The 27329-nt window shown below is 33.9% G+C and overlaps 2 protein-coding genes across 6 annotated transcripts in view; one reads left to right on the top strand and one right to left on the bottom strand.

Annotated features, from left to right (window-relative positions):
• Positions 1-4172: 4172 nt before the first annotated feature.
• On the bottom strand, positions 4173-22489 carry LOC106877054 (voltage-dependent anion-selective channel protein 2). The gene is made up of 9 exons (XM_014925843.2): positions 22369-22489; positions 17212-17294; positions 13924-14058; positions 13098-13218; positions 11251-11361; positions 9803-9919; positions 7927-8077; positions 6619-6676; positions 4173-4623 (listed from the first exon to the last, which is right to left on the bottom strand). Exons 2-9 carry the CDS (start codon positions 17273-17275, stop codon positions 4532-4534), a joined length of 849 nt encoding a protein of 282 aa, XP_014781329.1. The 5' UTR covers positions 17276-17294; positions 22369-22489; the 3' UTR covers positions 4173-4531.
• A 196-nt stretch (positions 22490-22685) lies between these two features.
• Positions 22686-27329, top strand: part of LOC106877052 (sphingomyelin synthase-related protein 1) — a 36527-nt gene continuing 31883 nt past the window's right edge. Inside the window, exons 1-2 of one of the 5 annotated variants that reach the window (XM_014925840.2) lie at positions 22702-22827; positions 24448-24560. Coding sequence is in view for 1 of the 5 variants with exons in the window: in XM_014925838.2 (XP_014781324.1) it covers positions 22821-22827 (7 nt within the window). In the remaining 4 variants the exon portion in view is untranslated. Of the gene's footprint in view, positions 22828-24447; positions 24561-26561; positions 26749-27329 lie in introns of those variants that run through there. The other 4 variants (XM_014925838.2, XM_014925839.2, XM_014925842.2 and 1 more) reach the window with 4 other exon arrangements.

Raw genomic sequence — 27329 nt, 5'->3', positions numbered from 1 at the left:
AAAGTCAACGTCAGCAGGATTTGAACTCAAGACATAATGACAGATGAAATATTACAAAGCATTTTGCCCAGCATGCTAACAACTCTGCCAGCTCACTGCCTTAAGTAACAATAATTATCTTTTCTACTTGAGGCACAAGACCTGAAATTTTGTGGGGAGGGGACTAGTCGATTATATCAACCCCAGTGTTACACAGGTAGTTAATTTATCAACCCCGGAAGGATGAAAGGTAAAGTCGACCTCAAGCAGAATTTGAACCCAGAACATGAAGACACAAAATACTGCTAAACATTTCACCTGCTGTGCATATGTTTCTTATTTCTTTATTGCCCACAAGGGGCTAAACATAGAGGGGACAAACAAGGACAGACAAAGGGATTAAGTCGATTACATTGACCCCAGTGCATAACTGGTACTTAATTTATCAACCCCGAAAGGATGAAAGGCAAAGTCGACCTCGGCGGAATTTGAACTCAGAACGTAAGAGCAGACGAAATACCGCTAAGCATTTTGCCCGGTGTGCTAACGTTTCTGCCAGCTCACCACTTTAATAGTAATAACAAGAGCACTCAGAGAGCGCAAACCTCCGCCAAGACGACACCAACATCCTCGCAACGATTAGCCAGAGATGACTTTTCAAATGAGAATATCTGAAATAAACTTGACTGCTCTCACAAACGAGAATACTAAAAATGAACCCAACCACTCTCAAAAATTAAGTTAAAAAAAGACACGAAAAATTATCCAGAATCCTTGTCCAGAACCAGATCGATACCAAAATCTAATCAGTTCATGTTAGTCACAAGACCAAACATCCCAGAAAGTTTCATCTGAATTCATCCAGTGGTTCTTGAAATATTTTGTCCATGGACAAACAAACAAATGTGACTGAAAACAATACCTCCGCTTTCGTTAACGCAGAGATAATAATCCTTTAACAATAATAAGAATTTCAAATTTTGGCACAAGGCCGGCAAGTTCGAGGTCGGGGGTTAGTCGATTACATTAACCCCAGTGCTTAACTGGTACTTATTTTATCAACCTCTGAAAGGATGAAAGGCAAAGTTGACCACAGCAGAATTTGAACTGAGTGTAAAGACGGACAAAATGCCACAAAGCATTCTAACAATTCAGCCAACTCACTGCCTTTTTAATAATAATAATAATAATAATAATAATAATAATCCTTTCTACTATAAGCACAAGGCCTGAAATTTTAGGAAGTGGTGAGGCCGGGGGCGGGGGGGGGACTTGTTGATTGCATTGATCCAGTATTTGACTGGTACCTAATTTATTGACCTCCAAAATGATAAAAGGCAAAGTCAACCTCAGCAGAATTTGAAATCAGAATGTAAAGACAGACGAAATACCACTAAGCATTTCATCTGGCATGCTGATGATTCTCCCAGCTCACTGCCTTAATAATAATCCTTTCTACTAAAAGCAGGCCTGAAATTTGGGTGAAGGGTAGTAATCAATTTACATCAGCTATCACTGTCCCCATGAGGCCCAACACTTGAACAGTGCTTTTTATGTGCCAGCTGCATGGGTGCCAGCCAGACAGCCACAACTACAATTTCACTTCGTTAAACAGGTTTTCACAAGCATTGCATATCACCCAATGACTGAAGGGTGCTTTCAATGGGCCAGTTATGCAACACTGGCAGTCACAACTACAATCCTTCTTGGCTTGATGTCACTGCCTCCATGAAGCTCAATGCTCGAATAGTGTTTTTACATGCCAGTTAGAAAGCACTGGCATTGGCCATGACTGACCCCAAAAGGATGAAAGACCAAGTCGACCTTGGTATAATTTGAACTCAGAACATAAGGACAGTTGAAATGTTGCTAAGCATTTTGCCCAGCCTGCTAATGATGCTGCCAGATTGCCACCTTAATAATAATAATTTCTGCTGTAGGCACAAAGCCTGAAATTTTAGGAGAGGAGAGGAATAGCCAATTACATCAACCCCAGTATTTGACTGGTACTTATGTTATCAACCCCAAAAGAATGAAAGGTAAAGTCGACCCCAGTAGTATTTGAACTCAGAACATTAAAGATGGCCAAAATGCTGCTCAGCATTTTACCTGGTGTACTAAAGATTCTGTCAGCTCACTGTTTTGATAATAATCATAATAAACTCGTTACATGTGCCACTGTGTGGGTTGTCTTTATGTGGTGTATCAACAATTGAACCTCTTCAAACTAAATTCAGTTCCCAATAAGCATGTCATTTTTAGAATGCTGTTCCAACCCTAAAGACCCTGCCTCATTGAACTATCTCTAGTTAAAGATAACATTTTAATAGCATTTGAAAAAATTTTGCTGAAGATTGAAATTCAATGGAAAGGTTAGCTCCAAGTTCTCGGCAGCATGGATATAAGGAACTAACTTTTAATTATTGGAATTGTCAGTTTAAAATACAAACAATTGCAGAGAAATTGAAGTGTATCCTCTTCCTGCCACCACCAACACAGCCAGTAGTACAGTAAATGTTGCTTGGCTGATCTTAGCCTTACACCCTGGTTTCAAATGCCTATAAACATTCAGAAACCCTTTTAACAGTCCTAGAAACTTGAACCTTTCCCCCAAACCAACAAAAAACTGTGCCAGCTGCAGAATATTACTTAATATTTGTCAGATGTACATTCCTTCGAAAATCTTGGCAATCTTTTTCAAGATGTGAATTCAGCTCTGCAAGTTGACCAACGTTTCTTTATTCAGCAAGCTTAGGCTGATATCTATGAGAGTTAACTTGTCATAACCATCAACTAATGTCAAAACCGTAACCACGAATTTAGTTAACCTATTGGTTGGCTTCCAAAGATGAGGCATATTCCATCTACTTAAAAACAACAGAAGCCTGGTCTTACAATACCTTTGTGACTTAGAATACCAGTACAACTTCATAGCTACTAGGACCAATTATCTTAGAAGGAAATGAAATTTTAATTTATAAAAATAAAAAATTTGAATGTAATATTAGAGGTATGTTCCTGCAAATAATAGCAGCCAAATCTTGCTTCAAATCAAATACTTAAAAAGGAAATGAGCCATGCAGTCCCAACATATACAAAAGGATGAGATTGTCATCATTGGAACATTTTTCTGAGTTTGCTGTCAACCTGGAGCTAAGCAGATACAGCTACTAATTGTTGAAAATAGTAAATTAAAAAAATTCAGTTGGCAATACAACTGGAATTCCCCATACAGAATGGGTCAACGTACTTTAGAAAGGGATTCCCATCACAATTTCATATCTTTTTAACTTAGATTTTTAACTCATTTAGATTTTAGCATTCCTTAATGCCTTTCAACATTTCACAAAGAAAAAAAAAATCCAAAAGCTAATTAGAACAAAATTAGCAACAAGATAATTAGAACAATTTTATTCAAATGCATTGCAGGTTTCGAAAAAACAGAGGGATAAAAAACAAAAATAAGTCAGTACATTTTTCAAACAGAAACATTTAAATAACTCCCTTCGAATAAAAAGTATTTCAGATTAAGAAAAATTGTATTATCTCTAAATGGAAGTAGTGAATCTCAGTTGTAATTACCAAACAATTTTTCTCATTCTTTTCATCCAAACCCTCGAAAATGTTTGTTATCCCATTTAAAAATCTATACATCTTGTTGCAGAAACATTTGACAAACTGCTCAATTATTTCAATCTTACACCCACTAAACTACATGATTTCCTTTCATTGAGGAAGGTGTATTACACAAAACTCTTTAAATCAATGCAACAAATATTTTAATATACTAATTCATTTGTATTCATTGAAACAAAGTTCCCCCTTTTGCTTTAAGGAATATACATAGAGCTTGCCATAATAGTTTAGACACATTTCAGCCCATTCACAGCTATGTATATATTCTGAGGTTCTGTTGTAACAGGGTGGAGGTGAGAGGCAAAGGTCTTAGGTCTTAATAATTAATGTAAAGTAATTAGGGCATAATGCAAAATTAAGATTTACCATTATGGTTTATAAAGGAACAGAAAAAACATCTCCAACTAATAAAATGCATACACACATGCACACACGATTGCCAGCCCCAACAGCAAAATTCTCAGAAAATTTATAAAATTCCCAACCCAATTTCACCATGGAAAAAAAAAAAAAAAAGCAAAGGTGAATATTTTAGTAAATGAATTAGAAAAACCAAATTCAATGGATAAACTGAATCGTTTATTGGAGGCCAAGTTTCAGATTACAAAGAAATAACATTAGTAAGCAATGTCTACTATTTTTAACCCTTGTACATCTATGTTGTTGCTGTTTGCTAATGAGTTATATCAACAGCAAAAATAGCTGTAGGATTAGGAGGAAAAAAAAAACTTTCATTGACAATCTGTAGGAAAGAGCCCAATTCAAAGTGGGATCAATCCCTATCGAAGAAAAAAAAAAACTTCTGTTAATCCTTTTTCCTTTGTGAAGAGATGATACAGCAGGTCAGAGGAAAAGACCCATGCTCTCCACCTTAACATGCACATAGAAACACCGAACTATCATTACAAAATTGGTCTTATGCAGATAACTCAAGTCCCAAACCAAGCTTGTGTCCACCAGCATTGAAATTTTTGCCTTCCACCAGAGTAGACAAAGTCAATACAACACCTAAAACAAATAGAAATATTAGAATTTTAGAAAACGTATTTAAATGACATACATATCAAAACTTACTTTTAATATACTTCAATTTACTTACCTGAGATCCATTTTAGTATTTTTCTATTCTAGCAATAAACTGTTTACAATGAAGCTAGTCAGCCACTACTAATTGCTTATTCCTTTCCAAGGTTTTCCACATCTATGTTCCTTCCTAACATCAATGCTAATATTTTATCACTCAGCTGCCGCTCGAATATACAATAACCAACACACTTGATACCCAGTCCCTTTGTCCTATTTGCATTAGATAAATTCTATTTAGGTAAATTAATCACGAAGTTCAACTGTGCCATCTAGACAAGTGATAATATTCAAAATGGTTGTTGATATCATAAAATCAAGACAAAGAAATGATTATCACTATGTTTGAACTGGCTACACAATACCAGTTTTTCCAACTGATCTCTAGAAAGCATTCCATAGTATCCACTGCCCATTCATACCACCACAGTAGATTTCACACATCTCCATAACCACTCAGATCACTTGTGAGCAACATTTTGGGCAAGTCAACACTTCACATCCATAATTCTCTCCAACTATTATAGGACTTTTACATTCACTATCCATATCTCACTATCATACAGCAGCATCATGTGGGACATGCCTTTAGCATAAAGATAGACTGATGCTATTAGCTCTCTGAACTCTCACTACACTTTGGCTTACTTCCAGTGTTAATTGCTTAGCTCAAGATCAAAAGGCAACCATTATTTTATTGGTAACAAACCTAGAATTACATTATATGCAATGTCTTTACTCTTTTTAGACAGTAGATAACAAGAGGGTGATTAGGCTGCCATTTGTAGTATATTGACCAGACCATTTACCAAGAATCACAAACTATCACTCACATCAATTAAGTTGTGAGTAGTTTATTCTACCCTGTAACATGTAATTCTTCTATAGATTTGCTGGCAAACCTGACAAAGTATACCTATATAACATCAACAGTTCTGATAACCTATTAATCTACACCAGTTTCCTTAGCATCCACTCAGCTTTGCATTTGTCAACTTATAGAGTACTTAGCTCTATTGCTGAGTTTCACTATTGATAGAACATCTCATTTTCCCCCAATTGTATAACATCTGTGGCTCTAACCTAAACTGAATCTTATCCCAGGTAAGTTTACGACAACTACTTTCAACATATGGTCATTAGTCTACAGATTCTGTAAATGTCTTTTCAGTGCATAGCCTTTGCAGTATTTATTGGTTATATTTATGAAAGTCATTGGGATAGCACTTCCCTGCAATACCCTAACTTCAAACCAACAAGGGAATCTCTGTGAGAGTCCCTCAACTGCTAAAAAGAGCAGCCAAATCATCTTCAAACCACATCCTATCATCTTCAACACTAATGCATGACCTCATTATTCAATGTGTCCTTTTCTAAGTGATTGGATATAGTCACAATTAGCATGATTACTGATCTGTTTGATTGGGGTTAACCCAGAGCTAATCAACGGCAATCTCATTCAGGAGATTAGTATAGCACCTACATAGCTTGATGCTTTCAATATATAACCTTGAACTTACATTCTGATTGCTTAAATGGGCAGAGAGCACCCTCAATAGCTAATCTCTGTTGGTGTCACTTGGGATACATTATCATAAGCCCATTCATATTCCAACTGATTCAATCACTAAGGACAAACAACACTTCTAAGAAAATTCATTTCTTTTTTTAACAACTGCATCACTTTGTATAAGAGAACACTTTAAAATCAAAGGTGACTAAATTATTCTTGTATGCAGGATAAACTATACAAAAAAAAGACAGATATGAAACAACTTTAGATGACAAAATCTATGAAAGAATTGCTGACATATGAGGATTTGAACATTTGTAAATTCTTAAACCGATATAGCGTTCGTATTTTTGATCATTTCCAACTTTATGCAATATAATCACAACTATGAAAAAAATATATCTTACCATCTCTCAACTTTTGAGAATAACCCAGTCCAAGTTGACTAGAATTGTTAATTTTAGCCTGCATTAAAATAAAAATATAAACAATTAAATAGCTGAAAATATAAATTGATTCATTCTAAAATGACTGTTCATGCTTAAATGATATGATAATCCATATCATCCAAACAAAGAGCATTATTTAAACAAGAAAAAAAATTCAACCAGAAAAATGAAAAAATACATAATGCATACAATTACCCTTGTTTATTAATAATTATGTAGTTAAAATTGTGTTCTTTGACTATGTTGAAATAAAACTTTTACTATCCTTTTACTTTCATACATGAAAAATTCATCAAATTGTAAAAGATATAGAAAATGTTCTTTAAATTGCTTTCTTGTTATTCTTTTAATTATAAAGGTAAATCTTTAGCTGTTAAAAAGCCAGTCTAATAGCATAAAAGGAAAATGTAGGAGATAACTGAAGACCTTCCAAAAAACTAATGCTTAAAATAAAAGATACTTTTCTTTTTAATCATGCTCATCGAGTCTAATCTACAGCTTTTTGTTTAGATTACAAAAATCTACTTTTCTAATGTGTGTGTACAAGGGAGTGCTGAAAGGGTATTGCATAAGGCCTCATTGGAGGAGCAACCTTCCAAGTTCTTTTACAGGGCTTAGAAAAACTGAAAGGTTGTTGCAATAAGTGTGTGAATCTGAGGAGAATATGTTGAACAAAATCATAATTGAGCCTCCTGTATTCTCTTTTACCCAAAGCCAGGAACTTTTCAGCGCACGCCCATGCGCACACGCCCACGCCCACACCCACGCGCGCGCGCACTATATATATAACCAACTCAATTCATGTATATCACCTGAGAAGTGAAAATGGAGAAAATACTGCTAGTTTAATTTTAGTAAAATAGGCCTTGAACAAGACATTAAATATCTAGTTCATCAGTTTAATATGTGCACTAACTCCAACTTTCCTTGTAATAGGACACACAACTCATCCCTTTTCCAGTCATGTTGATAAGACAATATCTTTAACACATTCATAAATCAGAAATTACTGAATTAGGTTTGATGTTTATAAACTCTAAATCACTGGAAATTCATTGTTCAATATGATCATCTTTGAACAGTTGGAAGTTCATGTTCACTTAAAATCCACTAAATTCATGTAAAATTTTCCTCCCGAGCTATTATAGAAAATTGAAGGAAAATACTTAAACAAGTATACAAACAATGAAAACAAAGAAATAGTCCTAGCCACGAACATGATGGATTTGGGTTTTTTTTTTTAATAAAAAACAGAAATATACTTACAGAGATTGAAGTATCACAATCCAAGATGTATTTACCACCTAAACCAAACCTAGTGACATTGCTATTGGATGTCCAAGACAAGTTAACACCAATGTCAAGTTTGGGGTTCACATGCTGATAAATAGAACCACAAAATTCTGTTCCATCATTTCTGTAGAAAGAAACAATTACATAGGTATAGAAATTAATCATAATATGGCACATCTCTAAAATGTTTTCAAGATAACTCAGTAGCATTGAATATAGAAAACTGCCTTATTTTTATTTAAATCTAATCAATTATATTGTCAACATTTGATAGTTGTATTTGTTTGGGGGAAGTGATTTAGGTAGAATTGTAAGACATATACATTGCAATTTTCACTTATTTTGTAATAATTCTTTCTCTACTGTAGGCACAAGGCCTGAAAGTTTGGGGAAGGGAGAGCCGATTCGATCGACCCCAGTGTGTAACTGGTACTTATTTCATTGACCCCGAAAGGATGAAAGGCAAAGTCGACCTCAGAACGTAGCAGCAGAGGAAATACTGCTAAGCGTTTCGCCTGGCATGCTAACAATTCTGCCAGCTCACCACCTTATTCACTTTGTAATAAGGATATCCAGTCTCATAATGGTCTGCCTTCAGACAGGTGAAGTGCTTGTTAACCTTCTCTAGCACTCTCTATACGACCTCGGAGAACTCATACCCTCCCTTGCCACCATTAAGTAGACTACTGGAACTACTACCATCCATGACTAGACACGAGATAAATATTAGAATAATTTTCCATTGCCTTCTCCAAGAAGGTGGAATTTGAACTCAGAATGTTGAGAGCCAAAGGATATACCATAGAGCATTTCTGCTGACATGCAATTCTGGCACTCTCCCACCCACCACAACAATGTGAAATGAAGTGTTTTGCTCAAGAACACAACACACCACACCACACAATCTGAGAACTGAACCCACAATGCATTATCAAAATATTGAAACAATCGTAATTCAATGAAGAATACTGTCCAACTATTTCATATTAAAAGACATGCTATCTCCATTTATTCTGATGAAGCTGGAAGCTGTAATAATGATCAATATAGTTTGGAAATTTATTCATGGGCTACCTGTTCAAAATATAGTACTTACAAGAGATATAGACAAGTTTATCACATTTTAAACTAATATAAACTCAATCTTTTGCATAAAAGTACTTTTTGGCATAATTTATAAAGACTGCAATCATAAAAGATTATAAAAAAAACACTGAACAACAAAATACACTGCCACCACTTTTTGTACAGAAAAGACTGATTTTTCTTATTACACAGGATCTTAAAGTTTCCAACAAAAAAAAAAAAAAAAAAGAAATCAAGATTTTTTTTTTTTAAGATTTAAATCCTATGGGATAAATATACAGTATCTTAATTTGTTATTGTAGAAGCATATGGATCAGTACAGCACTATAAAAATGGGTAGAAAAATATTTCTCCCTTTTGTTTTTCCATAAAATTATAAACTAAAAATACAAGTTTCCTCTTTTGAAGATGACAACCACCATACTGGCTCAGTGTTAATCTTTTAAGCACTAAGACTTTTTTCACAATTGTTATGAATTCTCAGGATCCAAGTTTAGGAGATTAAGCAGGCAATACTAAAACAGAATTCCATTGTAGGTTACAAGATCTAGTCATATGGCCTTTTAACTCAATATCCCAGAAACACTCAACATGCATTTCCTTTACATGCTCATGCAACACTTTCTCAGCTCACTTGTTGATTAATACTGCATATCTAACATTCGCTTTAATTCTATAAAACCATTCAAATTTGTAGGTCTCATCTTGGTTTGCAATCTTACAACACCCTAGTTACATAAGAGACACAAAAGATAAAACTTACACATTCGTATGCAGAGTGAAGTCACCAGCAGAATATCCAACTGCAAAATTACTACGAGAAAGCTTGGACTTAGACGTATCAAAAGACATCTGATAACCAGCTAACCATCCCATGTATCTGTAAACAGAGAGCAAGTTATATAATATATAATAACAGAAAAATTGAAAGCAACAGCATATATTACAGGTGGAAAATGTTAAGAGTAGATAAATGATTAAGTATTGTTAGCTTAACCTAAAAGATAAGTGCCGTACATACATGTTTCTGTTAGTTGAAAATGTACTTCATCTAAATACTAAAAAGTGGCTTTATAACTTGATAAAATTTTTTTTTTTTTTTTACTATATATGAAGCTAATTTTCCATTATACAAAGTGTAGCCAACTCATTACCTATTCCTTGATGCCTAAGCACTTGAGACTGCTCAAGTTTATTCATATTCAAAAGCAAAAATATTTAAATTCTATTACTGCATTAGTGACAATGATTTCACTAAAACACTATATACTATGCCATTTGCACATGAATTTGAGTTTACAGAAGATCTTTATTACTTCCCCTCTGCTCGTTACTTATATCACTTTCCAGCTCCACACCCCACCTTCTCCACATGAATAATCATGTAGCTCCTCTTCAACATGAACCCTGCTCTGCTCCTTTTCTCTCATACTTTACTCACCTCTACTCATTCTCTTAAGTTTCCCCTCCCCATTCAACACTTATAGTCATGCAAGCTACATGGCGACCTCATGAGTGCTAGTAACACAAAGAAAAAAAAAAGGCACTGAGTACACACTGAAGTGATCGGAATTAGAAAAGGTATCAAGCTGTAGAAACCATGCCAAAGAGGCACTGGATCATAGTCCTAAGATTCATCAGAGCCCATCAAAGTATCCAATGCATGCTGGCATGAAACTCGGTGTGGTTGGCGATAGGAAGGGCATCCAGCTGTAGAAACTCTGCCAAATCAGATTGGAGCCTGGTGTAGCCACCTGGTCCACCAGTCCTCAGTCAAATCGTCCAACCCATGCTAGCATGGAAAGTGGACGTTAAACGATGATGATGATGATGATGATAGTGATTTCCTTAACTTTGAATATGGTAATTCTGAAAATTAAACCACAGGTAGTGAATTCTGAAGAGAAATAAACAGTCATAAATGCATTAAGAAAACTATAGATTCATCAAGTGCTAATAAAAACAAACCTTCAAATAAATCAAATTTTTATGGCTTGTTTTTTGATTTAGAGGTTTGTTTTATTAGCACTTGATTTATAGAAATTAAGGTTAGCACAAAAGTAAAAAGTAGGATAGTGTCCACAAGCTTTTAAAATCTTCTAAGATAAGCTGGGTGATGTAACAATAGTGAATGCCAGACTGGAATGGTTCAAATGGCACATGAAAATATATTTAAATACAGAGAAGACAGATTAAATTATATTTCATTACCCTAGTACTAAAGCACCATGGACTGTAGGTCCTGCAAATTCAAAGTCAACATCCACACCACCATTGATATAATCATTTTTGTAACCAGTTTTGATTTTACCGCTTCTTTTACTGAAAAAAAAAAGAAAAAAAAATTGCAAACATTTAATCAGTTTTCATTGTTTATACAAAATTTCAATATTACTCATTTCATTTTTTTGTTTAATTTTTTCTTTATACAGTATATAAACAGATATTTAAATATTCTTAGGTTACAACAATAGCTCTGTAGTAGACTACCAATAACTTACATTATACCATATCTCAAAGAGAACCAATGACAGCCAGATTACTAATGTAACAGCTATATATTTCCTGACAAATGCCCTAACACATTAAAGGATATATAAGTTCTAAATATATTACATATACATAACTAATGTAACAGCTATATTTCCTGATATAATGCCCTAACACATTAAAAGATATATATTCTAAATATATTACATGACTTTATTCTACAGCTAATTTTTAATTCAACATATGTAAGTGACAACACATTATACTGAGCAACTTTAATAAATTAAACATTTTAGAGTAAATTTTCTCAATAGGATTGATAACATCTAGTATATTCCATCTGTGGGTTATCTAAAACATAATAATGGATAGAAAAAAGTGTTTGTCACTTTGCTAAAATGCAAAGCCTATTAAAGAGTAAATCTAAAAAACAAAAAATCAGCTGTCACTTTCAAGGCATGACTTAGTAGGAAGCATCATGCTTTCACTAATAACTTTAGGTGTACCAATGTTGTCATGAACAGACAGACACACAATCAGTTCTCCCACCATTGACTCAGCAGAGCCATTCACAAAATATGACAGCTGGAGAAAGAGCAGGCTGCATCAGTACTCAGCTGAGTACACCAGAGTAACACAAAAGAATTTTGCTCAAGAATACAATGCACTGCTGTCTGGTCCAGGAATCAAACTCACCTCAATTATGTGCCCAACAACCTAACCACTAGACCAAATAAGGAGTAGACTGATACAAGTAAATGAAGGTTGAATGTAACAAATTGGATAGGTTATTTGAGGCTATACTTGCATTAAAGTTCAAATATTCTTTAATATTTAAATTGAAATGGAAGAGGGAATTGTAATGCCCAGGACTTTTGTAAGCCCCTCCCAAACTAATGAGGTCAATGCAGTACATACAGAGGACCTATTTATGTAGGAAACACATGGGTAGAAAGAAAGTTCCAAAAATTTGCAGTTCTGGAGAAAAAGAATTAGGGAAGAATTGTTTGAAGTGTATCAAGTGCAATTGGGTGGAAGCAGTACACAGATGCTGGTTTATTTGGAGCAGAAACTAGAAGAAAGGGCAATGTCAGTGGGCAAGCATGTTAATGCATAATACCCGGGGGCATTGTGTTCAGTTTGATCAGCCACACTTACATATTACTTGAATATGGTTCTTACATGACATTTGCAGAGGGTCAGTTACCATATTTCTGATTGTAAAGAAAAGTTTAGCCCTTTTTGAAGCAGTTTTCACACAAGAGTGGGTACCTTAACAATTTTAAGTATATTGCTCTTGAGTAAGGAAGGTGTAGTGTTGCAAGACTGCTTCCTTGATACAGACTCTTGGCATTGTTAATGAGATTAGGCTGTCTTATCCCACTGCAGAAACTTTGCAAGGTTTCTATTCATAACTGCAAGTCTGGGAGGTTGTATATCACTGATATTTGCATGAAGGAGTTTATTGAGCAGTGACTGGTGATGTTATACGGAGCAATGTTTATAAGAGGACAGTGAAGTTAATACATAATACCTAACCAAATTAGATCAAAAGTAAAATTACATACCCAGTCTGAGGAGCAAATGATGTATCAAAGGAAACTTTTAATCCCTTAGCAATTTGGTCTTCAACAGTGATTTCTGTAGCCAAGATGTTGTCAGTGTTCCATTTTTCAGAAAATGTCATACCTAAACACAAGAATAGCAAATAAGCGCTCTTTTCAATTAATGTTTATCCATTTCAAAAGTTCTGAAAACATCAAAATTTCCAAGAAATTCATACCAGTTATTGAAGGTATTTAGAATCTATACACTTAACAATCCTTCAATGAGCTAATACTTTAGTGAAACATCAAGAACAAAATACAATATTGAACTTAAAACTTGAAAAAAAAAAATTATTTTAAAAAAAAGAAAGAAAAAAAAGAAAGACTAAATTTCATAGCTCTTAGAGGCATCAGTTGCAACTATGCAGAAATTTTATTTAGCAATATATACAGACAATTCTCCTGCAAGCCATCTATTTCTACTGGGAAAATTTTTTTTTTTTTTCAATTTTTCTACTCAGGTCGTGCTGAAAATGTTAGCACTAGTAAAATTAATCCCTGAATATCAAGAGATGTAATTAAATACTGGATGACATTTAGTGCACACAACTTACAATAGTAAAATATTGTCTAAAATATTAGTTTACTCAATATCTGTAGATTAATTTACTTTCAATAAAGATTTTTACTACCAAGTTACAAATTTAAGAGGAAGCATACAGCTGATAAGGTTTACTTCACTATTTGACTTGAAATTGTTTTATTGAACTTGGAAGTATGAAGAAGTCAACCTGGGAAGGATTTGAACTAGAAATTCACAAAGAAAAAGACAGACAAATATACTAACCATACTCCTCCCATTTGTATTTGGTCTCTAGACTGCCATTAACTTTCCCTGATTCACTGTTAGAACTTCCACTAGTCGTAAGGGACACTCCTTTTGATGTTTTTGTTTTGCATTCCAATTTAAAAAATCCATAATCTGAAATAAAAAAACAAATGCAATTGTTAAATTACATTAAATCTTGAGATAAACAAACAGTGCTCCAAAATGTGAATTAATAATATCAAACAAATTTCTTAAATGTAAAACTGATCAAAAAGAAAAAAAAAAGAAATGACATATTTTCTTTAAAGTTCCAGATTATTAAAGACTTGCTGTTGTATTAACTTTTCAGGATGGAATGGTTTACCAATTGAAGCAATATTTTTTACAGTTTAAAGTCCACAATGATAAATTAAAAGCTTGAAGCATAACACAGTGATAGTACTAACAACTGAACCTCTATGTCAGTAGATCAGTATCTTAACCTCACAACCATTGTCTGCAGTTGTGAAACAGTTTGCAGACAACTATATGCAAGAACTAAAGAACACTGAAGTGAAGTAAGCAGTTAGCTATCAACTAGTAAGGTCTTCTATGACCATTGAATACTTTAAGACATAAGAACATCCTTATTAGATATAGGAAAATTAGAAACAATTGGCTTTAACAGATGTAAATATATGAACCATAAAAAGATTAAGTTTTTACAAGTGATATCCTAAAACAAGTTCTAATATGTCCAATCATTATCATAAATTATAGTAAACTAAGATTTAACAGCATATCTCATTCTTCAAAAGCTGATATGTAATATTCTTATATCTTTTATGATTTGGTTCTCTAAGATATTTGTGTATTAATTAAAATATTTTAATTTGTCATGATTTAATGTCTGCTTTCCATGCTAAAGGCAACAATTAAAACTGGCATTTAAATTCTGGTTCGATGCAGATATGGCTCTGTGGTAAGAAGTCTGCATCCCAACCACATGGTTTTGGATTCAGTTTCATTGTGTGGTACTTTGAGCAAGTGTCTACTATAGCCCCAGGCCAACCAAAGCCTTTAAGTGGATTTGGCAAACAAAAATTGAAGAGAGTGGGTTATTGTCTCCTTGCTTTGACATCATGTGATAGTTGTAAACAAGTGTCACCATGATGCAGGTAATGTCTATCTCAAATCGTCCATGAAAAAGTGCCTGGTCATGGGGAAATATCTTGCCTGGAAATAGGTTAGGACTGACGACAGGAAGGGAATCCAGTTGTAGAAAATCCACCTCAATAAGTTCCATTCAACCATGGAAAACTGGACATGATAAAAATTTAAATAGTGCCAGCTATGAAAATCATCATCGTTTAACGTCCACTTTCCATGCTAGCATGGGCTGGATGATTTGACTGAGGACTGACGAACCAGACGGCTACACTAGGCTCCAATCTGATTTGGCAGAGTTTCTACAGTTGGATGCCCTTCCTAACACTCAGTGTAGTGGGTGCTTTTATGTGCCACCGGCACGAAGGCCAGTCAGGAGGTACTGGCAACGGCCACGCTCAAAATGGTGTATTTTATGTGCCACCTGCACAGGAGCCAGTCCAGCAGCACTGGCAATGACCTCGCTCGAATGTCTTTTCATGTGCCACCAGCACAAGTGCCAGGAAGGTGACACTGGTAACGATCACATTCAAATGGTGCTATTTACGTGCCACTGGCACGGAAGCCAGATAGCTGCTCTAGCAACGATCACGCTCGAACGGTGCTCTTAGCGCTCCAGTGGTACAGGTGCCATCACGATTTCGCTTTCACTTGCCCCAACAGGTCTTCGCAAGCAGAGTTTAGTGTCCAATGAAGGAGATGTTGGCATGGATGCCAGTTGTCGAATTTGGTTCGATTTCAATTTCACTTGCGTCAACAGGTCTTCGCAAGTGGAGTTTAGTGTCCCATGACGGAAAGGTACGCCTAAGTTGGCTGGTTACACCCCTGGCAGAGGCCTCGGATTATGGTCTCACTTGGCTTGCCGGGTTTTCTTACACACAGCATATTTCCAAAGGTCTCGGTCATTGCCTTGGTGAGGCCTAATGTTCAAAGGTCGTGCTTCACCACCTCATCCCAGGTCTTCCTGGGTCTACCTCTTCCACAGGTACCCTCAACCGCTAGGGTGTGGCACTTTTTCACACAGCTATCCTCATCCATTCTAGCCACAAGACCATACCAGCGCAATCGGCTCTCTTGCACACTACAACTGATGCTTCTTCGGTTCAACTTTTCTCTCAAGGTACTTACACTGTCGAGTATGCACAGACATTACACATTCATCGGAGCATACTGGCTTCATTCCTTGTGAGCTTACGCATGTCCTCAGCAGTAATATTAAACTACATAAATTTATAAAACATTTATACAAAAGTAACTAAAATAGAAATTTTAATATCGAAATACATTTAACTTCAAACTAGAATATTACTAAGTAACTAGAGTAGGAGTGTCTTCTATATAACAAATTATTTCAAAATAATTTATGTAGCTTATATTTCGCAATCCAGATCAGTCAACTGCGATGAAATATGAACTTGGAATGTGGAAAGAATATTTTAAGCCTAATACATGATGCTATTTCTGCTTACTTCTGTCCTGATGTTTCTAAGTATTAATAATCTGTACACTAACAAAGACACCAATTTTACTGTTAGCAAACTAATGCTTCTTGGAAAAAATACTCAACATCATTTACAACCAAAATAATTCTCATCTAAAAAGGGATTCTTCAACTGCAGAGAAATACCTATTAAATAACTAAGGTCAAAAAGTTGTACCCTTCTCTTATGAAAGTTTTCAATGTCAACATTTTGTGAATGTTTTGTTTATATATATATATATATATGGTTGTTGGATCTACAAGCTGGTAAATTCAGAAGCAAATAAAATTGTGTTGACTGAATACTAATGTGCAAATAAACACACATGAACCATAGAGATAACATTTCTGTTTGCAATATCATTATATGTTCAAAGAAACCCACTATCTTCTCATTAATAATTTATTTCACTAATTTTAATATTAAAAAATAATGCCCGTTGATCATGATAACTTTTTGTACTTTAGAGAAATGAAGCAAGATAATCATGCTTCCCTTAATCCAGATTAATAAATTTACCTCCACTCCTATTAAACAACTATTCAAACAATTTCTTATACAAGAAAATTTTCAAATTTGATAAAAGTCTTTTTGCCACCATTAAATTCACATTTACAGAGAAATATTTTAATAACAGCTTCAAGACAAAAAAAAATTATAATCCCTAAAAACTACTTACTAAATCCTTTGGAAAAAAGATCCCTTGAACTTTTGCCAAGGTCAGCATATGATGGAGGTGCCATGATAGAAAATTAGTAGCTTCTGAAAAACAAAACACATTGCATTTTAGTCAATGTTTCAATTCGAAAAAGCTAAAAACACAACTTCCGAGAGGACATAAAATTTTCATTTCGTTTGTGATACCAATACAAAGAGTTCTTGCAGGAAGTATGTGAAAAGGACTCCTTTTTTTTTCAAAGCAGAAAAATGGGTGCTGGTGTAGTGTGTGATCTACAGCAACTTAAATCTAGACTAGCTTGTGATCTACATCCAAAATTTTGTTATAAATTTGCAATTATAATTAGGAGCAAGTTAAACATTTAAAAAATAAAAATTTTTATTTATTTTTATTTCATACTAGAAACATGAATACTATTTGTATACCATGGGATCAGGACTAAAAGTGTTTAAATCATAAGAGGTTTTTTAGTTTATATACCAAACTAACCAAAAGTCGAGTAAACGGATGAATTTTAAATGTAGATCAAAAAGTTGGTGTAGATCACAAACTATACCATTTGAACTAATGTAGATCACAAGTTATACTAGAAGCATGTATGTAGATCACATACTACACCAGCAATAAAAAATATATACATTTATAACTTTATGGAGCTTATACCATTACATGACAACAATAATCATCATTAAGTATCAAATATCAGGTTTCAAACAAAGTTCAAGTTAGTCAAGAGTTAAATAATTTTTTTTAAATTTGAAATCAAACAAAAAAACATTAATTTATCTTGTAAAAAAAAGAGTACTTGTAAACAGATTATATATAATCAATGGTAGCAGCATCAGACTAGGATAAGAAATGAAAATTAAGTGTATGTTAATCTAAAAACCAATAAAATAAGCAATTAATTAAAGGTAATAATGATCATACAAATAGTGAGAATAGTTATTTCATAAAGAGCACATTAGCTGGTCTCTGAATGAAAACTATAGATATATAATGTTCTGTGTAATATTGCAAGATTCAGAAGAGCTGCAGCATACAAAGCTGGCATAATACCAATGATTTAGATCTGACAGGGTTATATGTAACTTAGTATTAATATGACCAGCTTTCAGAAATCTAGATCTAAATCTATATTTGTTTTTATCTTTCTGGAATCAATATTAAACTATAAGCTTGAACAAGGATATTTTTAAGCATCAACAAGTAACAAAAAACTGAAATAATTTTGGTAACAAACCACATCTCCAATAGAATAGTATACTAAGAATATTTTAATCAAGAATAAGAGAGTTATTGAAGTAATAGAAAAAATTCAATCAAAATCATAATGTCAATATATGAGCATAAAGGATTTGGCATTTAAATTATTTAAACGTTAACTTCATTCTTTGCAAAGGAAAACATTGTTTTTTTAAGAAGAGACAAGGAGTATTAATTCAAGGGCTTAAACGCTAATTAGCACATTAAGAGGTTGTTACTCAGACCCAAATGAGCTCTGATCCATCAGATCTGATGCAATTGCTCCAGTCATACCCATTTTCCTAAGACTACACATCTATTGTATCCTTCCATTCTCAAGATAGCAATATATTCATTTGGCTGCTATTTTTCAGCAGGTCGATCGATCACGTAGAGGCTCCCTTTTGTCTTTCAGATTAAATTTCAGTATTTTAATATTCATAAACATAAAATTAGCCATTTTGTCCGTACATCCATAATTTTCCAGAATAAGAGAACTATATATTACCACTGACATTGAAAGCATTTGACGAACATAGATTTTCTTTCGTTTACTTTTTTAAAAACTAGATTAAATTCTACTCGAAATGATGTTTTGATTCGTCAACCTCTTATTTATGATAATGATATTAAAATCATAAAAGTGACCTAGAATGGAATTAGTACAACATAGAATTTCAAGAAACATCACTTGATAAGAATAATTCTTTTATGTTACTTCAAAAATAAACAAATCACGACATAATAGTTGAGATATATTAAACTGTTAAAAATTCAGTAATTAATAAATTTCAAAACATAGGATTTTTAAAGAGTCACTATATTTGACATTTCAGGAACATTCTTTAGAATCCAAAAGGATAACTGGAAAATTTTTTGCTTCTTAAATCAATTACTTAAAATGCTGAGTTACGTTGGCCGAATCCGGTTATTTGAACTTCTACGAACCGGAGGTAAAAATGAAACGTGTCGTCCTGGTAAAGCCTTCTTTATTTTCTAAGTAATGGTGTAGAGACAAATAACCTTCTGTAAAAGGTGTTGCTTTCACCGAACAAAAAGGTCAAATGAGACAACAAACGCAGTAGGTCAGGTAGTAAATATACACATTTAAATCCTAGAATTATGTTGAAGGATAATTAAATATAATGACCACGTTCAGTAGAGTGAACACAGGAGTTGATGGTTGGTACAATAACCAATAAGCAAACTAAATGTATAGGAGTAGTAGTAGAATTGTAGATTGTTCTTTCATTGAGTGTCGTCAGTTTCGAAGACTTCCTGCCCCACTTACATCACCACCAGTAGTAGTAACAAACTCAACAGCCATTATTTCATCTAGCATCAATATCTTAACAAGCAACATTAATAAAGGTCAAAACGCTAATGTTGGAACCTGCACGTGCAACTACAGAAGCAGCTATTTCTAACTTCAGCTGCTCTCTCATACAAACCAAGGGCACAACAGCTTACTAAGAAACAGGACATTCAAAATCTATTAGGAACCCACATTTAAGTGCTTGGTCTTTACCTTCAGGTCACGGCAAAGCAGGAAAACGGATCTCGGAAAATGAAGCAATATGAAAGAAAATCTTTTTTAAAACCCAGCTAACGCCAGTTTTACATTTCCATACATTAAGAGAGATTAGTAAAAAATTAAATCGAATTGGCAGTTATTGATCACTGCATTAGCTGAAAAAAATATAAATGTACCAATATTTTTGGTTCTTCTCATGGTCTCATTGAATGAAAATTAATAATTCCGGGTTTTACAACCAAGCCTATTCCTACATTCCAGAAATATAACCTTTCCTATATCTTGAAAACTGTTCTAGACGAAAGAATATCGTCTTATATAAGAGAATCAACGAGGGAACATCCACATTGATGATCGAAACTGCAGCCAATTTCTCTCAAATCACACATTCTACCGTCCAAAAAGAGAAAGGATACATTCGGCAATGCAGTCCTGGAGAAACAAACCGATGAGATGGTCACAACTGACACACCATTAATCAAAGATTTATTTGATTAGTGTCGACCTCGGGTTACACAAAGACTAAAACGAAAGGGAGGGTGTGACCTCTTGCCTACCAATCAATTTATATTCCAAACAATATTCATTCAGGTAAATTTAGATATTAGCTGTGTTTTGAATTACCTTAAAGAATAACCTCTGTAGTCAGAAATATCGATTTTCATCAAAGGTTGTTTCAAATGCATCTCCAATTTCACACGGAATACAGTATCGGTAGACGTCTTAAAACCTTTTATACCCCGCATTCATCATAAAAGGGGCTGGTAAACAGAAGAATAGTTAGCAGAAAGTGTAAAGCCCCAACGTAGAAGAGATTGATAGGAAATGAAGGAGTGAAAGAGAGATTCAAGGTATGCACAGTGCTTCAAAAACTGTGTCCGATGTGTCCTTGAGACAAGGAGTAACAGGCATAAGACAACCCAAGAGCACTGACAGATTTTTGCACACATTTTTTCTTTTTTTTTGTTTGTATATACGAGTATTTATATATATATATATATATATATATATATATATATATATATATATTCACATACAGACACGCGTATATAGTTAAATCAGACAATATATAAATAGAGTAAGAGCGTATCTGCTATATGAACGAGCCAATGAGGGAAGCCTGTATGCCGTCGAACGAGGTGCTAGGAATAACAGTCAAATATCCTTCAAGTCACATCCTCATCTCTTAGTAAAGGACACATTGAGTAACGTAGCCCAGGACGTACATCTGGGATGGTGTGATGATGGCTAGAATGCATTTCATAACTCTCAGTTCAAGACTGACTTAGAACAAACTAAGAAAGGGGGTTCGACCCAGCTAAACAAAATTTTTTTTTGCCTTTCTCTGTCATATATATATATATGGCTCTGAATTTCTAATGTCGAAAATAGGGAATAATATGCATAGGATGTATGTTTTAATGCTATGTACGCACGAATGTGTGTTAATGTTATGTATATGTTAATATGTACATACACGTGTGCTAATATATAATACATGCGTGTTATGTATGTGAGCAGAAACCTGTATCTTTCACCATGAAATATTCCACATTCTTTAATATAGTGCTATCATGAAATCCAATCTAAAAGTACATCTAACACTCAACCAATTCTCTCCTCCATCCACTTATTCCACGGAATATTTATTCAGTTCTGCGATTTTTAATTCCAAATAAGAAAAAAGACTAGATGGCCAAATTAAACGTTTCTCTGAAGATATTCAATATGACATTGCTCAGAAAAATAAAACACTTAGCATCATTTAATACAAAATATTTGGCCATCTTTCATTAAAATTTTCTTTTAATGTTTTTGTATAACATTTCATTAGAGAATTTTTACATGAAATGGATGTTTCTGGACGCAGAAATTTTAGTTTATTATCAGAAACTTTAAAAAGAAAGCATATTTTTAAATAATTCTTGTGTTTATGTGCGGTGTATGCAATATTATAAATGAAGTTCCAGGTCTCAGAGATATGAAGAGACAAGAGGTTAGTTTGTAAATGTAAAGCAGACATTGATTTAAATGAAAACTAGTGAAGTGTCAATGTGGCTGGAAGTATTAATAATTACATTTTACAAGATAAATGTGTTTTTTCACACCCAAAATCATGCACGTCTAGTGATAAAAGCTGATCAATGATAGAAATGAAGGAAGGACACGAACAATGGCTGACGCTTTCTTAAGCTAACAAGACAGACCTTCACATGGTTCTATCGTCACAATCAGTGTCATGGTTAAATTTTGTAAAACATGATAAGATGAGAAAGAAGCTTTCAATGAAAATACAAGTATGAAAATGTGACGGAAGGAAATATATTTAAAAGTGAAGAGTATACTAGAAAGAGAGAGAGAGAGATGAAATCACCAACCTTACGACTGCCAACGATGTTGCCTCTACGAACTTGAAGGTCAGAGAGAGAGAAAGAGCAGGATTGCAGATGTGCAGTTAGAAAATGACGACACTTCCCGAGCACTGAAACGTAAATTGACTGCTAGCAATTAACTTACTGCTATACATCTCGAAACAGATATTTATTTTTTGTTTTATGTTTATATTATACGAAAAAAAATTTTAATAGATAAATAAAACTGGAAAAAAATTTATTCGTTTATTAATTTTAAGAAAAAATATTTCCCCCCTCCCTCAATTCTGTAGTATAACGGACATAGAATTTATTTCCCGACATCCTCTCGCATGACATAATGAGGTCAAAGGTTACAGAGACAATTCTTCTGTCGTCCCCTCCCCTTTTAAAAAGTCAGAAATATGAAATGCTACTATGAAAACTCAGAAAGATAAAATGATTATTAGAAGGTAGCAATGCCTGGTGAGTGATTATTTATTTATATGCATATATATATAGTATACTTATTTGATTGTTTAATTCTTGTATTCATAATCAATATTATTGATATATGATAAATATATATATAAATTGTTAATTTACTCTGCCAATTCCAGTGTCGGATTCAAAGATTCTTGCAACGTGTTTCCTTCTCTCAGATAAACACTCCCATCACATTTATGTTGTTTTAATATTTCACACACCACTCAACTATATTTTCCAATACGTTTATTCCCCGTTACCTTAGAGATACGAGCGCATATATTTTTTTTTAATCTTTCTAATAATTATTTTATTCCCCTTCCTACACAAAATAGCTTTCTAAGTTTAAATATTTTTGTTTTAAACTAAAGATCCATTTTAATACTATTCTAATATCATTACTTTTCGGCTGCTTTTTTCGTTTTGTCTGCGATCTTTCTAGAAGATCTGACTTTTGAAGCAATTACAGAAAATACTTCGCTAAATTATTTTACAGTCAGTTGCTGTTGCTCTAAAGTAACTTTTAAGCAATAATAATTTCTTGCATAGGCACAAGTCCTGACATTTGATCGGAGGGTACATTTGATCGAATTGTTTCTATCACTTTACTGATATTGGGCTTACCAACATCAGGTATTCCAAAAAAACTTTTTCTTTTTTCAGTTATATTACGACGGAGTTTCAGATTAGAAATCTCAATGAGGAGAATACGGGATTCCTAATCCGAAATTCCGCTAATATTTCATTGATATAGCTAGGAAGATTGTTTATGTTGTTATTTATCACCATGGTCGAGTGACTTTTTGATCAAAGGCATTCCAGCCATGACTATACCGTTTTTTTAAGCATGTTGTATCTATGAGTACATATCTCAATGTCTTTTCCTTTTTTTATAACCACGTGAGTTGGATATTTGGCTGCTATTTCTAAGTGACCACAATCACTCCGTAGTGTTTATAATTTGTTACAGTGACCACAATCACTCTGTAGTGTTTCTAATTTGTTATTTAGTGATGACGCTACAATTCTTTTACTTGCTTTCACTCAAATTGTCACAGACTGCTTTTTGCACTTCTTGAAAACTGAACTTTTAATCTAATCTGTTTGTCCCATCATTCTCTCGATTATTGCGTCTCTTGGACAACTTATTATCCAACTACATATTCTTCCCTTTCAATGTGGTTGGTGTGATTTGAGGGAGATTTAGTTACTATTTCTACCACGTCGTGCTACTACATAGAAGCAAGCTTCCCCGTGGGCTTGTAGTCCATGTCTAGTAAAATTATAATTGAAAATTGAATCAGCTTATAAAATACCACCTAATCCTGCAAATACAATAGTCCAATAATAAATACATAATCACAACACTGTCAAATTTAATAGTCAGATTCTTGAAAGAAATGTATGAAATAACGAATACGCGCACACACGTGCGAGTGTGTTGTAGTGTGTGTGTACCTTTAGTACATTGATAAACAACTTGTAACCAGCCCAGTTTTTCACTTCTAGTTTGTAAGTTATTTATCTCGTTTCATATCCATTACTATTTATCCCTGAAGGAGGGATGAACGCCATAGCTCATATTGCCTATTCTAATAGATTTTCTTGGTATTTTTTTAGTCTTCATTTTTCTAACGGAAAACAAAAACTGCCAAACCACTTTCATCTTGACGGCGTAGATGTCGTTTAGCCAGCCCCAAGTCAACTGTGACCGAGCAGACCCATGATCAAAGGTATTATTTCAAAAATGACGTTGTTTATCCTCCTGTCAGTTCTATTCAAGATTTATGATCAATGACGTTGCAGTTTCGGCTATTCTGTTTTTACACATATCCAAAATTATATTGTACAACGTGTCCGAATTTTGGTTTTAATATGGATATTTGGCTGTTATTTCTAGCACGACGAGCCACCACAGAGAGGCTTCTTTGTTGGCTTCAGTGTTCCCTAGTTTAAGATTGTAGGATGTGAGTTGAGGGAGATTTCACAGCTATTTCTAGGAAGCTGAACGACCACTTAGGGGTTCTCTCGTTAATGTGTGTGTGTGTGTGTGTGTGTGTGTGTATGGCGAAAATAAAGAATACGTACACTCGGTGTTAAGGTTTTTGTTACGCCGAAAACGGGTGATGTAACGTATTCTTTACCTATGCAATACGATCAACTAAGATTCTCCAAGTAATTAGTAAAACAAAAATTCCATCAAGGAATGTTTAAAATGTTGATAAAAAAGCACTCGGCAAGATCAATTTATAGTAATTTCTGAAGAAAGTAGATTGGAGTGGATCTGGTCATAAAAGTAACTGATCGACCACCGGATATGTTTCGGTCTTATTAGGCCTCCTCGGTGAAATCTACTCACTTGGTAAGTTAATGTGCAGTGGCGCTGAATGTGAATATCAAGATTGTAATGCCTAAACAAGTTCATTGAGCCACTATTTAGCTTTAAAGACCGGAGCCATTTCAAGATGTATTGTCTAAAACAACTGTTCTCAAACTGATAAAAATAGTGAAATTTTGGATCTGTTCAGTTTGACTCAGATTTTTTTGAATTTTTTTTTTTTACCCCTTCTCTCTCATAGTTTATGAGAAGACAAAATAAAATTTGCATCCACATACTTCTTTCTTCGCCATAGTACTGGCCTTTAAAGCGTCTGAAATTAACTAAACAATTTGTCCACTTCGTTTAATCCTCTCAGCTACCACAACCACCACAAATCAGAAACACTGGCCCGAAAATTTTGATCAGCTGATCTTATTGGATTTATTTCCCATATTTGTATTTTAGATCTTTAAACAGCTTTCCATCGATGGAGTTTTAGACTACTAATTGCTGAAATAATCTCAGCTGATCGAAAGTTTTCAACTCACTGGCATGTGATATCCTGTCATATTGTATATATTTAGTACACAACTGACTATAAGGTTTGCTTATAGTTTGCAAGACAGACATTTGTTGACTCTTAACTTGTAGGAGTTTATTTGTTTACACTAGTTGCTCATTTGTTTTAGTTCATTTTGTAAACTTGCGAGACTGGAAAAGAAATAAATCCTTCTTTTCGTTAAATCTATTGAACTTTAAAAAAAAAAAAAGTACCAACTGATTCTTAAGTTGCTGTCTCGATTCGCTGTACCTTTTCATCGTACCACTGTTAGTAAATAAGTACCAGTTATATACTGTGGGTTCTATGAATTTAGTCAACTCAAATAGTAATAGAATGCAAGCCGTGCATGCTAGAAACAGCAATCACTCAAATCACATCCTACCGTCTTTAAGAAAAATAAAATAAGGAAGGTTATATTGAACAGTATTGTTTACGATATAAAAAGATAGAACTGATGACTTGAACGCTTTCGTTTAACTATATAAGTATAGGCCATTTTATGCACATCCCCCATATTGGTGATGAGCTGGGGGGTTCCATCTCTACTTAAACGTCCCTAAAGCGAAAGATCTCCCTTTTTGAAATAAAACTTTTATTTCTAAAGTAACAGTTTCTTATCAAACGAAATATAGTTACTGCAGGTAAAGTTATTCATTTTTTTTTTTTTTAAACTGTAGAAGTTGGGTGGAAATAATAGTCCATATTTAATCTCAACAGTTAAAGATAACCATTTATCAGTTGTACTAATACGACAATCACTCTTCCTACATGTCACATGTGTTATTATCGTCAATTAGTTCTCTATTATTGTACTTGTATGGGAACGCTTATATAAAAAAAAAACCCGCTTCTATTCAGTCGCTGTCCTGTTTCATTAGTAATTAAGTTTAATTTAGTTATCATTAGAAGTGTCAAAGTACTTGTTTAGGTATAACTTGAATTCACACTTCACTTTTACGGTTTAAAAAAAAAATAGTCCGAACTATTTAAGGGATTAATATTGTGGAATAATTTATTTTGTGCTCTACACGGGAAAATGGTGAGTAATAACTTCGATCGATCCTGTATGATTCATATTGGACATCACTTATACTTTCAAGATGAACGTTTTGTTTTTAACGTATTGTTAGCGAATATTGGTTTCAGAACTAGAAAGTCTCTTATCCCAATCAGTATATAAGGTACATTATGCTTTTATATTCCCTATCTAACTTTTCAGAGAGAGAAAAACCCTAACGTGCACGAGCCAAGTGAACTTCTATTCAATTTCTTTTTGTAATTCCCTGCTTTTTATATATTTTTTTTATTACATCTACCCACAGCTCACATGTATAGCTTGCATTTAAAAATATCCCGCGCAACTACCCCCTGCCCCACTTATACTTCTATTTCTGGTCATGCCAATGTAAGCAAAAATTACAAAAGTCATGCAAAAAAATAATAAAAGCCACGAACTGCTCAATGGTCCAGAAATACATTAAATTTGAGAAGTTTTTAAAAGTTCTGTTGCTAACCCCACTCTACGCAGCCATCTGGCATTCAAAGTATAACATCCAAATCACACTCGACCGCCTTGCACAAGGGCAAGTTATATATATATATATATATATATATATATAT

The sequence above is a fragment of the Octopus bimaculoides genome, chromosome 2 (assembly GCF_001194135.2).
Source record: "Octopus bimaculoides isolate UCB-OBI-ISO-001 chromosome 2, ASM119413v2, whole genome shotgun sequence".
NCBI lineage: Eukaryota > Metazoa > Mollusca > Cephalopoda > Octopoda > Octopodidae > Octopus > Octopus bimaculoides.
Note: the sequence above shows the minus strand (reverse complement) of the source record. Positions and strands in the feature narration are given on the sequence as shown.

Coding starts and splice junctions, on each gene's coding strand:
- LOC106877054 (XM_014925843.2), bottom strand. CDS start 17,275: ATGGCACCTCCATCATATGCTGACCTTGGCAAAAGTTCAAGGGATCTT. Junction 13,219..13,923: donor ATACAAATGGGAGGAGTATG/GTTAGTATATTT, acceptor TCTTGTGTTTAG/GTATGACATTTTCTGAAAAA. Junction 11,362..13,097: donor TCATTTGCTCCTCAGACTGG/GTATGTAATTTT, acceptor TTTTTTTTTCAG/TAAAAGAAGCGGTAAAATCA.